This window comes from Microtus ochrogaster, chromosome X (assembly GCF_000317375.1).
Source record: "Microtus ochrogaster isolate Prairie Vole_2 chromosome X, MicOch1.0, whole genome shotgun sequence".
NCBI classification, from domain to species: Eukaryota; Metazoa; Chordata; class Mammalia; order Rodentia; family Cricetidae; genus Microtus; species Microtus ochrogaster.
This window is the reverse complement of record NC_022026.1, coordinates 52,077,517-52,091,908: the sequence shown is the minus strand read 5'-3', so window position 1 is coordinate 52,091,908 and position 14,392 is coordinate 52,077,517. Positions and strand designations below refer to the sequence as shown.

Here is a 14,392-nt window from a genome sequence, read left to right as displayed (position 1 = left end):
GAGGGGAGGGGAGGGGAGGGGAGGGGAGGAATCCATCTGAGATCATATGTTAGCAGGTTGTTACTTAACACATACTTCACATAAGTTCAAGTTCCCACGATATCCCTCTTATCTGTCTACACAGTCTGTGTCCAACTTCCTACTTGATTACAGGACTACAGTAAATTAGAAATCAAAACAAGTCTCCTTCCACAATAATTGTTCTCATAAATTCCCTTGGCTATTTTTAGACATTTACTTTAATAAGAGCAACTTTGAAAACATCAGTTGGCCTCACTCCCTTGGTTCTGATGAGAATTAGAAGAACAAATGAGAAGCAATGGAAACTGTTCTGCTATCACCAGGCACAAGATATCCCATGCCATTCCACAGACTCCATTTCATGTCTTTCAGTCAAATCACAAAGCTCACCACAGCCTCATAATACCTCTTGCTAAGTTCATTTAGCAGATTATTTTCAATAAGATTTCCTGCCACACACCTCCCAATTTCCTTTCAGTGTTTTGCATTCAGCAGAAAGAAAAAAAATTAAACTTTCCTAAATCACTTAAATCTTTAATCACTGAACCAATTTCTCAGAAGCCCAAGTAATTGTCAAGGTAAATTTCTTGGATTTTTCTAATCATTTTTATTCCACAATTATTTGATTTTATTTTTATGACTTCCACCTTACTTATTAGTGGCTTCAAAAATAAGCATAAACTCAGATATGCAGCATCCATAATTTGGTTCCTATTTACAATGAAAATGACTTTTTGACACTATAATTTTTACATTATCATTTACTTTTAAATCTCTGATATTTTCTATTATGTTCTGGTGGAATCCCTCTAATGCAATATCTTTATGTGCGTGCATGAGTGTGTGTGTGCGTGTGTGTGTGTATCTCTGTGTGTGTATGTGTGTGTGTGTATCTCTGTGTGTGTAAACAAAGAAGACACCTTGTCCGAGTAGGTTCTCCCCTCCACTATGAGTCCTAGGGATTAAATTGAGGTTGTCAGATTTGGAGACAAGTGCCTTTATCCACTAAGCCATTTCAAACAGTCTAATAACAAATTTCTGAAAATTCTCATTTTTAAATTTTTAAAACTAAATTCTATTTGAGTATAACACAGAACTTTTTAAAAAGTCACTAAATTGAACTTTATTTTACTTGATAATTTTGTATGTGCGTACATAAACAGAATGTATACATACACATAGGTAATCCATCCTTAGTTTTCTAGGCATAGTACCTTTAGTTTAGTCAGTATTAAGATTACTGTCATTATAAAAGAAGTATTTTTTGTTCCTGAAACAAATGTAAACCAGAGTAGTTGTTTAAACATATGTAAAAATCTCTGTCTTTCTGAAAACAGCATTTTAATGGATTGTTGCCTTTGGTAGTGTTCGGGTGGGTCTGTCTTTTCCCAGATAAGGCTCCCACCCTGCTTGAGAGCTTCAGAACCCTTTGCACCAAAAAAAGTCCAGACTCCTCCTAGTGTTCCTTCGGAGACACTGAATACTGCTACCCTAAAGAGCCATTGAATAGAAACAAGATGTGATAAGTGATTTATTAAGTTCCTATACCAGGTGGCTTTAACATTCTTTTGTCAAACAGTCTTTCAATATGTACCAACTAAACACAAAAAAATCCCACAAAGAACAGTCTTTTACCTTTGCTGCACATATCTGACCATCTGGTTCACCATCTGTGCCCCAAGGGTCAGATATCCCATTTCAGGGGAATATTGGTTAGTTTCCCATTTTCACCATACCACTACTAGATTGTGTTGTTGCTCTGTTTGTGCTTCTGGTCTTTCCTTAATTTTTACATACAATTCATACAACCAAAAGCAGGGTGACAGGATTCTGCACTCCCTGTACTCTGCACTGATCTAAAGTGACCTCCACAACCTTGAATAAATCCCTTTAAACTTTCTAAGGTTCAGCTCTTCCCAATATAATAGAACAACATCTACAAGTTATGGTGTAGGGATTAAATCCAGCAGGAAGGGGTCTGGTCCATTATTTGTCAGACATGGGTAACTTTGAATTCAGTGTGAACCAGTTCAATGCTATGCAGAGCTGAATTCTACCATCCCTTTTGAATCTATCCAACAGGATAAGCTAACCGTACTATTTCTTGCCCTGCCCTTTGACCCACAAAACAATCATAACTGTGCTGGGTGGTGGTGGCGCAAGGCAAGCAGATCTCTGTGTGTTTGAGGCCAGCCTGGTCTACAAGAGCTAGTTACAAGACAGGCTCCAAAGCTACAGAGAAACCCTGTCTCGAAAAAAAAAATCATAACTGCATTTTAAGGTAGAATTCCTGCCTCAAATTAGCATGCATGTAGTACAAATTCAAATTTAAATGTGCATACATTAGGGAAGGAAGAAGTGCTAGATAATTGACACCTGAAAGTACAGCACTCATCCAAATTGCTTACCAATCTGGAGGTGCACATTTCAGATGCTATTCAATTAAGTATTTGCTTGGGCATCTTGCTCTAACAAGCCCTCAGGTCTGTGAGAATGAAATATATGCATCCCCACATATCAGAGTGGCTGCTCAACTTTCAAGCACAGTACAAGTTAAGACAGAAACTAATTGCTTATTTGCAACATGCTAATCAACTACACCTACCAATTAAAAATCTGAATTCCTTCTGAAACACCAAGACTTCAAGGTATTATTCAGAGTAGCGACAGAAGGTGGTAGATTTTAAAAGTACATGACATCTATGCCAGGATTAATGTGGGCTGGAGACATCTCTCAGTGGTAGTAGAGACCTAGCATACTGAAGGGCTAAATTTAATCTCCAATAACATAAGAAAAGTAACCTGATAGAGTTCACACTGCAGGCTTCTTTCAGTAACTGTACACTCTCTACTCTCTAAGTATCAATAGATAATATATTCACACAAAGAAAGAAACTATCTTCTTAACCAATTATAATAAAAGGTGCAGGTCCAATTGATCTCTCATGTATTTTTAATTTTAACTTAAAAGTACATTACCAAGGAAGCATAATTACCTGATAGCAGTCTCCTTTAAGATTGTCTAAGACATCTCCACATGTTCTTCGCATGAATTTCTTACATCCGTCAATTACCATTTGGTCAATGTCCGAAACAGGTTAAGGAGAATTCGAATATAAAGAATTCTGAAATAGTAAATCTTCTCTAAAACATAAAGGTTCAGACATCTGAGGATCACACGTTAAAAAGTAGGTATTGTGGTGACTTTATTTTCACACTAAGGAATTCAAGTCCTCAACTGTCTGAAGATCAGTTCCAGGGGATCTGACACTTCATACCAATGCACATAAAATAAAGTTAAATAAACCATGAAAAAAAAAGGAATTCAAGTCCAAAGATGCCATAGGAAGGAGGACCAAAATCATTTACCTTGTTCTGTTTCTTCTGTCTCTCTCATTCTCTCCCCCCTCACTAATTTTTTTATCTTTTAAAAAAGTACGTATGAGTGTGCACAGCTGTTATAAACATGCACCACATACATGCCTGCTACCCGGAGGCCAAAAAAGGCATCAGATATACTGGAACTGGAGTTACAGATAGTTGTTAGTCAGCAAATGGGTGCTTGGAACTGAACCCAGGTCCTCTGTAAGAGTGAGTCCTCTCTCTCCAGGCCCTGAAGTTGTTCTCTTATACAGTAAAGGATATCTCTACCATAGTGACCATCTTTGGTTTCAGTTTCACAATTTCACATAATATGCCCCCATCTCCACCTCCCAGGATCAGCACATCTTTGCCAGTGTAATCTTCTTTACCACTGCCCATGATGGCTCGAGTATATGCCACGTCACTCTCTGCCAAATCTAGGGAGGAGAAGAGACCCAAATGATCATTCTACCCAAATACACAAACCACCTGACCTGCTGAAATCTAGCTTGCAATGGAAATTTCCCAACTTTCAAAAACTGTCCATAATGTGCAAGTTTGATTTTTTTGATTGAGTAGTTTTCACAATCACATAGGATAAAGAGAACTAAGTTACTTAGACAGAAATACAATATTGAGAGTGAGCTGATATTCTGAGTAATTAAAAGAAATGATACCTTTAAAGATGATAAGATATGCCATCTGGGAGCTACTTTCAAGATAATATTGTAATACAAAATGCAGCAGGGTTAGATGAAACAACACTGGCTAACTCATTGGTATTCTCAAAGTTTCATGGAGAGTACCTGTAGGCTCAATGCATGAGTTTGTCTACTTAGATTGGAATTTTTTCATAATAAAATGCTATTTTTACTCCAGCAACTTGTACTTTCTAACTACTCATCAAAGGAAAATCTATTTCAAGACAAAGTTTACACAAACATCCAGACAACCCATAGGTTCATACAATGTAAGTGAATCCTAAAAGATAGCAGTGTCAGAATTAAGTTCAGACAAATCCAAGACAATGGCATTTTTCAGGAAAGCAGTGGCCGCCCACACACATCAGAACTTTGTTATGCAACCAGGGTGGGAATGGGATACTTACTAACATCACCACTGAGGATGAGAATATTTCCAAACTGCTTTGAGTGTAGGATTTTAATGTTCTGATAAGGTGAATCTTCATCATACACCACTTCATCTATGTCGTACTCAACCAGGCGTCCATCAGCAGTAGGCCAGTATCTGTCGATGGCCCCTCCTCGAACTATGGGTGGTAAACTACAGAGGGAGAGACAGGAATGAGTCTTTGTAGAACACTGCCTTACAAAAGGACTTGGGATGGAGAATATACGAAAGACCATGAGAGACAAGAGAGATGACTTAGTGGTTAAGAGAACGTACAGCTCCTAAACAGACGACCCAAGTTTAGTTCCCAGCTAGTGGCTCCTCACAATTGCCTGGAACTCCAACTCCAGGGGCACCTCTGACCGCTACCAGTACCTATACTCACATGTACATCCCCATAATTAAAAAGAAAATAAAAGGCAGCCATGTGTTTGTGGCAGTCAGCCTCTTTAAAAGTGTAAAACAAATCCAAAGCTTGGACACTTACCTATTCACAATCACAAACTGTACCAAGTTGCAACAATTGCACAAAACTATTTCTTAAAAAAAAGAAAGGGAAACCTTTCTGGCAGGTTTTAAATTTATTTTTCCTAATGAAAAATTGAAGCAGAAAGTGGGCATGGTAGATATTACACTTTTCAGTACATAACACCAAAGGTCTGCAAAACCACATGGCCATTACTGTAGTTACAAGTTCCATTATCTAGTACAGAATCCGCCTTCAAGTATTCTGAGTTGTCCCAATTATGTCCATCATAGTTGTTATGCTTTTGAATAAAGTTTCAAACACTGCGTTTTCTTTTCTTTGTCCTTCTTTGTCTAACCCTCATTTCACTTAGGATATTCTTTCTTATTCTTCTTCTCTGTCCCATTTGTCTCCAAAAAGTCCAAATCAAGTATCTGGAAGTCATCCTTCCTGTGGATTTAGCCTGAGATTCTCTTAAATGGAGTCAGGTTGGCAAAGAGCACCCAGGTTTCCAAGGAGGAAACCTGAGTTATAGTGATATCCGCTAAACCTCTCTCTATCTGCAAATGTACCTTTGACATGAGGTAGGTTACTCTGTGGTCTTCAGAAACTGAGTATTACACAATTATTTACCAGTGGCAACAGGATTAAGAAGTTTAAGACAAAAAAAAAAAGAAGTTTAAGACAAAATGAAAAGCTTCTCATTCTATGCTTTTGTAAATAAAGTGCTTCTGATACGGTGAATATACCAGAAACCACCAGCAGAGGACACTAAATGACAGGAGAAAACACCAAAAGGGGGATTAGTAAATGTAACCCAAACACAAAATAAGAATATACTGGAGACCCAAAAATGAAGTAGTACTCAGTACAGCTATGCAGGTCTGCAATGCTGGAACACACTATCTCTGCCTCACTTCCCAGTCTCCTCTCACCTGCTTCAAACAGTCCAGGCACAACCTGATAACAAGTTAACAAGACTATCTTAGACAGGCAGGCAGACAGACAGACAGACAGACAGGCAGGCAGGCAGGCAGGCACGCACGCACGCACACACACACACACACACACACACACACACACACACCCCTGTAATCTGCTCCAAAGCTAACAAAGTAATTTCTCACAACTCCTGCCTTAGCCATTTCATCTTTCCAGGGAATGAATGTATCTTTCCAAATATTAGGCAGACCTGAGGTATTTCTTTTGTTAGGTAATGGCCTAGTTAAGATAGCCCCCCAGACAGGTAGTGAACAGGACTGGAAGAAGTCCCTTCCTGAGATGAGTAAAGCAAGAGAGGGAACCTGTGGCAATAGGTGACTTTGATCAATCTCAATTACAAAACTATTTCTGCTGTGGGACAATGGTCTGTACCCTGTCAATTATATTTTAAATAAATGCTGATTGTTGGACTCCCCACAGGTCAGGGAACCCTGATTGCTCTTCGAGCTGATGAGGGAGGGGGACTTGATAGGGGGAGGGGGAGGGAAATGGGAGGCGGTGGCAGGGAGGAGGCAGAAATCCTTAATAAATAAATAAATTTAAAAATAAATAAATGCTGATTGGCCAGTAGCCAGGCAGGAAGTATAGGCGCAGTGACCAGGCAGAAAGCAGAGGTGGGGCAACGATAATTCTGAGAAGAAGAAAGCTTGGTCTGCAGTCGTGACCCAGCCACAGAAGTAAGATGTGACTGCCTCACTGAATAAGGTACCAAGCCTTGTGGCTAGTATAGACAAGAGTAACAGGCTAATATAAGTTATGAGTTAATAATAAGCCTGAGCTAATGGGCCAATCAGTTTATAACTAATGTAGATCCCTGGGTGATTTCTTTGGAACTTAACAATTGAGGGAACCAGGAAGGACAACATATTTCACATTAATAATAATAAAGATTGCTCAGTGAATAAAGGTGCTTTCAGCCATGTCTGACAAATTGAAATTGATCCATGAAAGTCATATAAAAGTGGCAGGATGGGGCTGGAGAGATGGTGCAGCGGTTAAGAACACTGGCTGCTCTTCCAGAGGACCTGGGTTCAATTCCTAGCACACACATGGCAGCTCACACCTGTCCGTGACTCTAGTTCCAGGGCTTCTGACATATAGAAATACATACAATACAGACACACACATGCAAGTAAAACACCAATGAACATAAAATAAAAATTAAAAAAAGTGGAAAGACTAACTCTGCCAAGTTGTCCCTCTGACCTTCACACCCACCCACAATGTGGTGATATTTTGTTTGTGAACTAACAAATAAAGCTTGCCTGAAGGTGAAATTAGTTACCCATACAGGCCAGGCTATGGGTACAAAATCCCAGCACTCAGGAGACAGATAGATGACCTGTGAGTTCAAAACCACCCTGGGCTACACAAGATTGATTCCGTCTCAAAGAGAAACAGAGCTAGCTAGGTGGTGATGGCACACACCTTTAATCCCAGTACTTGAGAGTCACACTCCTTTAATCCCAGCACTAGGGAGGTGGAGACAGGAAGGGATATGGCTAGGTAAAGAGAGAAATATAAGGTGGAAAGAGACAGGAGCACATTGCATTCAGTCTGAGGGATTCTGAGTCAGGACCTTGCCCCCTAGTATCTGACTCTGAATTTCTATTATTAAGACCAATTAGAATTTGAACTACACATATACATGCATAAAAACACTCAATAAATAAACAGCTTTTTAAAAACTGTTCCCATATATGCTGAACACAAAGGAGAGGATTTCAGGGTAGAAAATCCACCCTAGTTGACAGCCAGCCAGTTCTAACCGGTTATGTATGTCTGCTCTCAACTGGTTTAACATTGCTTTGGTTAACTTGAAAGTCTCTCTTCTCTAGATTTCTAAAGCCTGGCAAGGAAACAAAGATCTCTATCAGGATGTGGCAGCCATTAGCTTAATATGAGTTCAAAGCAGCATAAAGTGTGATGCCCTGCAGTGGGCTACCAGGAGATAGATCCCCAACAGCCCCACAAAAATCAACCTTTCCAATCCCATGTCTTCCTGGCCTCAACTACACTATACACATTACAAGAATTTTCCCCAAACTGAAACTTCTCGTTCCTTTCCACTTCAAAACACAAGACAAACTGAACAGACCAAGAGGTGAATGATCACCCAACTAGCAGGGCACCCCACTTTCTAGGCCTTCCATAACCTGGCAAAATCCTGGGGACCCTCCCCCACCTGCAACAGCTTCTGTAGTCAGCCAACAGGCACCTTTCCTCTAGGTAGGCTGCTCCAACACACCCATCCCATTGATTGGACCCTGTAAGCTACAAGTCCCACTTTGCCCCCAAACCCTCCTGTCCCATAACCTCCACTCCACCACAACCTCAGAGGAACTCTGAAAAACAAGATGCAAATACACAGAGAGGACCAAGAGTTAGGCTGCTCCAACATCCTCACCCTATCCATCTGCCCCTATAAGCTACAGGTCTCACTCCGCCTCAAAGGAACTCTAAAGCACAGGCTGCAACTGATGGAAGAATCAAGAGAGCAGACCAAGAGTGGGCCAAGAGAGACCTCAGCGGCTCCATGAGACACCAACAGCGACAATACAGAGCAGACCAAGACCAGCTCCCAAAGATCCAGACAGCAACTGTAAAGACTAGACCAAGAGGCAAAGACACTGTGGGCACCAAATGGAGGAAGAGATGGGTAGGCACCAATGCAAGGCACCAATGCAAGAATTCATTCAACAAACTAAAAAGCAACATGGTAACACCAGAACCCAGTGATCATACAACAGGAAGACTTGATCATCCTAACACAGAAGAAGCTACATTTACACAATGGAGTACTTACAACTCAGTGGTTAAAAAAACAATGACATCTTGAAATTTGCATGCAAATGGATAGAACTAGAAAAAAAAAACATCCTGAGTGAGGTAACCCAGACCCAGAATGATGAGTATGGTATGTACTCACTCATAAGTGGATAGTAGCTGTAAAGCAAAGGATTAGGAGCCTATAGTTCACGACCCCAGAGAATCTGAGTAACAAGGAGAACACAAAGAGAAGCATATATAGACCAACCTTGGAAGGGGAAATAGACAACATCTCCTGACAAAACTGGGAACATGGGGGTGGGGGGAGAAGGGAGGGCAGAGGGGGAGGAGGGTGGGAGAAGGGGGAGAAAGAGGAGAACTTAAGGGAATGGGATAATTGAGATGGGGGAAGGACAGAGATAGAGAGCAAGGAAAGAGATATCTTGATTGATGGAGCCATTATAGGCTAGCAAGAAACCTGGCACTAGAGAAATTCCAAGGTACCCACAAGGATGACCCCAGCTAAGACCCTAAGCAATAGTGGAGAGGCTGCCCAAACTGGCTTTGCCCTGTATTCAGATTGATGATTATCTTAAATCTCACCATAGAACCTTCATCCAGCAACTGATGGAAGCAGATGCAGAGAGCCACAGAGGAGCGCACTGGGCTGAGTTCCCAAAGTTCAGTCGAAGAGTGGGAGGAGTGAGAATATGTGCAAAAAGGCCAAGACCATGATGGGTCTTACCTAAGCCAACGGGAACCCACCAACTCTGGCCAGACAAGGAAGGAAGCAGCATAGGACCAAACTAGGCCCTCTGAATGTGGGTGAGTTGCATGGCTGGGGCAGACAGCAGGGCTACTGGCAGTGGCACCAGGATTTATCCCTACTGCTTGTACTAGTTTTTTGGAACCCATTCTCTCTGGATGGATACCTTGCTCAGCCTAGATACAGAAGGGAGGGTCTTGGACCTTCCCCAAAGCAATGTGCCTCACCCTATCTGAGGAGTGGATGGGGGGTGGTATGGGAGGATGGGAGGAGGGAGAAAGTAGGAACTTGGATTGGTATATAAAATGAAAAGATAGTTTTTTTTTAAATAAAATAAAATAGATAAAAAAGGAAAACACAAGACAAGTCTTTATAGAAATCCCAAGGCTTCTCAGTTAAAACTTCTTATTCAATAACCACTACTGAAAAGGGAATAAGAATTTTAGATAACATTACCAAATTATCTGTTCTTAATTTCCTCTATCAGTGAGTGTCAGTTCCCACACTATCCTCTTCCTGTAATGGGGAGCGGGATAATGACAAAGTGTTTACAACAAGGTAATCCCGACTTCACATTCTTTCCATCCTTATTTTATAAAAAAGATGTTAAAAACAATGACAAACAAAAACAAGGTTTATGTTTTGATATAAAAATCTAAAACTTGTGACCAGTCTCACTTAGAAAACTTCACCAACCAGAGTTCTCATAAATACTGAAGGTCAGAAATACATTCTTTTGCTTAACATTTGTGTGTTTGAGTCTGCACACACAAAAAGTACATTTTTTCTAAACATTTGTACGTTTGTGTCTGTACACATGAATGGGAAGGTCAGAAGAAAACTGTGGACAAGTCAGGTTTCTCCTACCCAATGTTCTGAGGATTGAATTCAAACTTGGCAGCAAGTGCTTTTACTCACTTAGCCAGTTCCGCAGCCCCAGAAGTATACTCACACCGAGAAGCGGCAGTGGTAAAAATCAGAGTACATTTTGGTGTGGGCCAATACATTTTCCCGGAGTCGGGCATGTTAAAATTCATATGGATGGAAAGGAAACTTGCAAGCAAGACAAAGATGAAGTCCGGAAAGTACTGTGGGTGTGGACAGAGTCAAGGATTATGCAACTGAACTTGGGTGGAATTTAAAAAAATCTGTATCCTCAGATCTCAAATATGCACAAATTTTACATGGGGATTGGTTCTTTCAGTACTCTCACGCATCCCATTGCTCTTCCCCACCTAACCACAGGAGGCTAAATAATTACCTAGTTATCCTACATCTGCCCTGGAGCTTTCCTATGGGCTGATCAAACTCCACAGATTGAGTCATTAAGAGCTTAAACATCCTACCTTTGCCAACAAGATTTTCCTACTCTGAATCTGCTGTGAGATAAAGAAAACAGTATTCTATATTCTGATCATCAGTGATCTGGGTAAATTCCCTCCATGGCTGTCTGTACCTGGCTTTCTGCTCTTATTGCAATTACTCGGTATCATCTTTCTGCCTCATTATTGGCGCCACCACCACTACCACCACCACCACCAACACTACCGCCCCACCCCCATCCTGTTTGTTTTTACATATTTTGTCCTTTTTGCGATGGGATGAGTGGATGGTTCAGTTCACGGTGTAAGACAGTAGCAGACATTTGACTTTGATCTTCTCCACATCTTCTGCAGACACTAAGATCAACACTGCCATTCTGCTTATTTTGCCAATTAAACAAATATTAAAAGGACATGGATGAGCAGGTGGACTTACCGCTTCACCCGCCCAGTACTGTCCTGACTCAGTTCTTTCATTTTTTCTTCTATTTTGTTCAAAAGCTACAATTAAAAGAAATCAGTGAGCTGAGAATATAAAGTGCACAGAACAACTAAATTACAGAGCACAGGCAAAAGGCTATGCTGAGCACAGTGTGATACTGGCCCATACACAAGCTCCCATATGCCTACCGGGACTTCCTGGCCCAATTCCACACTCCCACAGTAACTCTCCCTCATGATGCTGCCCTAACCACATTCTGAATATTCCCAAGGGAATAATGGGGCCGAATGCTAAAGAACACTGCAGGTGCAAAACTGTACGGGAAGGTTCTATATTCCCTCCAGCAGGAAGTGAAACCCATTCTTTGCATTCAGGAAGTTAAAAGGAAGGCTAAAAGCTAGATTTCCAAATCATCTGAAGATGAATTCTTCTGTCAAACTACTTACAAGTTTAAATCTCAGCTAACCTGAAAGTCAACATTCATGAAGCTAAGCAGACTTTAAGAATCTTAAATCTGGGGAAATAAAATGCATCACATTTTGAAATGGATAAGAAAAGTGAAAACCAACCCTGTCCGTTTCTTGTTTGCCTTGTGTGTCAGTGTCGTAACTCTGAAGATCCAGCAGCACCAATCCATGGGGATAAATCCTCAAATTGGCAAAGCTACAAAAGAAAGTGTAGTTTTACTGTTAGAAACTGTTTCAGGGCACTTCAAAGAGAAAAGATGCAGTCCCAATCAAGACTAAAAGGCAGTTCTCTTTTCCTTCAATGTCAAAGTTAATTCTCTAGCCTTCTTTTCAATTCCAATTCAGAGGTGAAAAGTGGGACATGGTCACCTGTAGAAGATTTAGAGGACAGGGCCAAATACTACTAAGCTTTTCATTTTACTTCTTGGGCCTGAAATTGATCTAAGTCTATGACTGATTCATATTACCTAACTCTATAAATTGATTCAGTCTATGAATCTGACTTTGTACTTGTGTATGTGGGGGGAGAGATTGGCCAGGAGTCCTAGGTCACCTCCCAAACACTGAAATTACAAGCACATGCCACCCTGCCTTTGTACATGGGTTCTCAGGGGGAAACAGATCCTCACAAGGCAAACACTTAACCATCTGGGCTATCTCATCCCCTGTAAGCATGTGATTTTTAGTTCTGTTTTTGGTTTTCCTGAGCATGAGGCCTGTCCTGGAGTATAGAATATACCCAGTGTGATCCCATTGAAAGAAACCCTGTTTCCTTCTACCAGCAGGTATTAATTAAAATTAGCTTCTTGGCTAGCTAGGGTAAACACTTTGTGCCCACTTACCCTTCTCCAGTGCTGGAATTTTGTCTGGCTTGAACTGCCTCTGGTACTTAATTAACCAGGAGAAAGGGAAGATTGGGAAGGGCAAACTGGGCTCTCCCAACTAACCTACAATGTTCAGTGCTAGCTGGAAGGCTAAGAATGGTGTAACTTTTGAAAGAATTGTTTACATACAAAAGGGAAGAATGTGTGATGCAACCATTACAAGTATTTTAATCTAAACACTTACTTTCTACCTGGTAATGCAGGCGCACGCCTTTAATTCCAGCATTTGGGAGGCAGGGACAGGTGGAGCTCTGTGAGTTGGAGGCCACCCTGGACAGCCAGGGCTGTTACACAGAGAAAACCATCTCGGAAAAAAAAAACAAAATAGTAACAACAACAACTTACTTTCTACATTGGTCTCCTTTTTTAGAATTGGCCTCAGGGACTCACCTGAAGGTATTATTTAGTCCTGAAATATATTTCCCCCATCCTCCCACACATTCTTTCATTTTGCTTTCAGAAGCAATTTCTGAACGATTCTTGACACTCAAAAGATCCCTTCTGAAGAAAGAATAATTCTAAGGGCTTTGTATACAAATGGAATTGTGACTGGAAAGATATAAAGAACACTGTTTGCTCTTCCAAAGGACCTAGGTTCAATTCTCAGCACCCACAAGGCAACTCAAAACCATATGGCCTCAGGCATTACATGCAAATGGTAGAAAGACATACATGTATGTAAAATATCCAAACGCAGAAAATGTTATTTATTTATTTATTTAGGAGACAGGGTTTCCCTGTGTAACAGTTCTAGCTGTCCTGCAACTAGCTCTTGTAATTTTTTTTTTTTTTTGGTTTTTCGAGAGGGTTTCCATGTGTAACAGTTCTAGCCGTCCTGCAACTAGCTCTTGTAGACCAGGATAGTCTAGAACTCACAGGGATCCACCTGCCTCTGCCTCCCAAGTGCTGGAATTAAAGGCATGCGTCACCACAGCCCAGCTCTTAACTTTTTAAATAAAAAACAGATAGGTAAAGCTTTGTTACAGAGGCTTGGGAGATGGCTAAGACTGGAAAATTTTCACCTTTGTGTGAAGGAACCCATCAGGCAGCAGTGTTCAACATGCTCTAATCCACAAAAAAAAAAAAAAGAACCAAAGCAAAAATAGAGTGAGGGTACATGACAAAGAGAGACTGAGTATAGGCCTACATGAAACACTGGGCTAGAGGAGAGCTGAAGGCCCTCTGTTTTTGGAAGCCTCTTAGGTAACTGAAGCAGAGCACAAGAGAGAGCTGAGGAAGGCTATTGGTTCTACTGAATATAGGACACTCTAAAGGAAGAAGTTATCACTTTAGATATACCTGAGGCAACTGCTAAACACATACATGAAGACTGGCCACATAGGCAGAATATGAGTCTGCGCTTGGCTTACCTTTGAGAAGCATCCCCCACCCCCTTAGCCTCTACCCCGTCAGTCCTCTCTTAGGGTTTCTTGTAACCTTCCATTTCCAACCTCCAGGATCTCTTCCTCCTTTTTCATGATACCCTTTCTAGTTTCATGACTGACAAACATAAACACACACACATGTAATTTTAAATGTAGTTTCCATGAGATAAAGCACAGGATATTCACCTTCCTGAGCCAGACTTGTTTCCATCCTGTGTTTTACTATGGTCTTTAGTTAAAAATAGTCTCTTTTAACAATGCTCTAGCCAGCAGCTGTAGCAACAATGCAACCAGGGCCTTGTTGGAAATGCAACAGGGGAGGAGGGGACTCTGACCCGGAACCACTGGAGCAGAAAGTCTGAGGTGTGTGTGTG

General features: G+C 41.0%; 1 protein-coding gene across 4 annotated transcripts in view; it reads right to left on the bottom strand.

Moving 5' to 3' along the window:
- Window positions 1-14,392, bottom strand: part of Sms (spermine synthase) — a 71,388-nt gene that overhangs the window by 13,770 nt on the left and 43,226 nt on the right. For all 4 annotated transcript variants that reach the window (XM_005358815.2, XM_026784868.1, XM_026784867.1 and 1 more), the window contains exons 3-7: window positions 11,852-11,945; window positions 11,277-11,341; window positions 4,493-4,668; window positions 3,667-3,821; window positions 3,018-3,107 (exon numbers count right to left, since the gene is read on the bottom strand). In XM_005358815.2, the coding sequence (XP_005358872.1) occupies window positions 3,018-3,107; window positions 3,667-3,821; window positions 4,493-4,668; window positions 11,277-11,341; window positions 11,852-11,945 (580 nt within the window). The remainder of the gene's footprint in view (window positions 1-3,017; window positions 3,108-3,666; window positions 3,822-4,492; window positions 4,669-11,276; window positions 11,342-11,851; window positions 11,946-14,392) is intronic.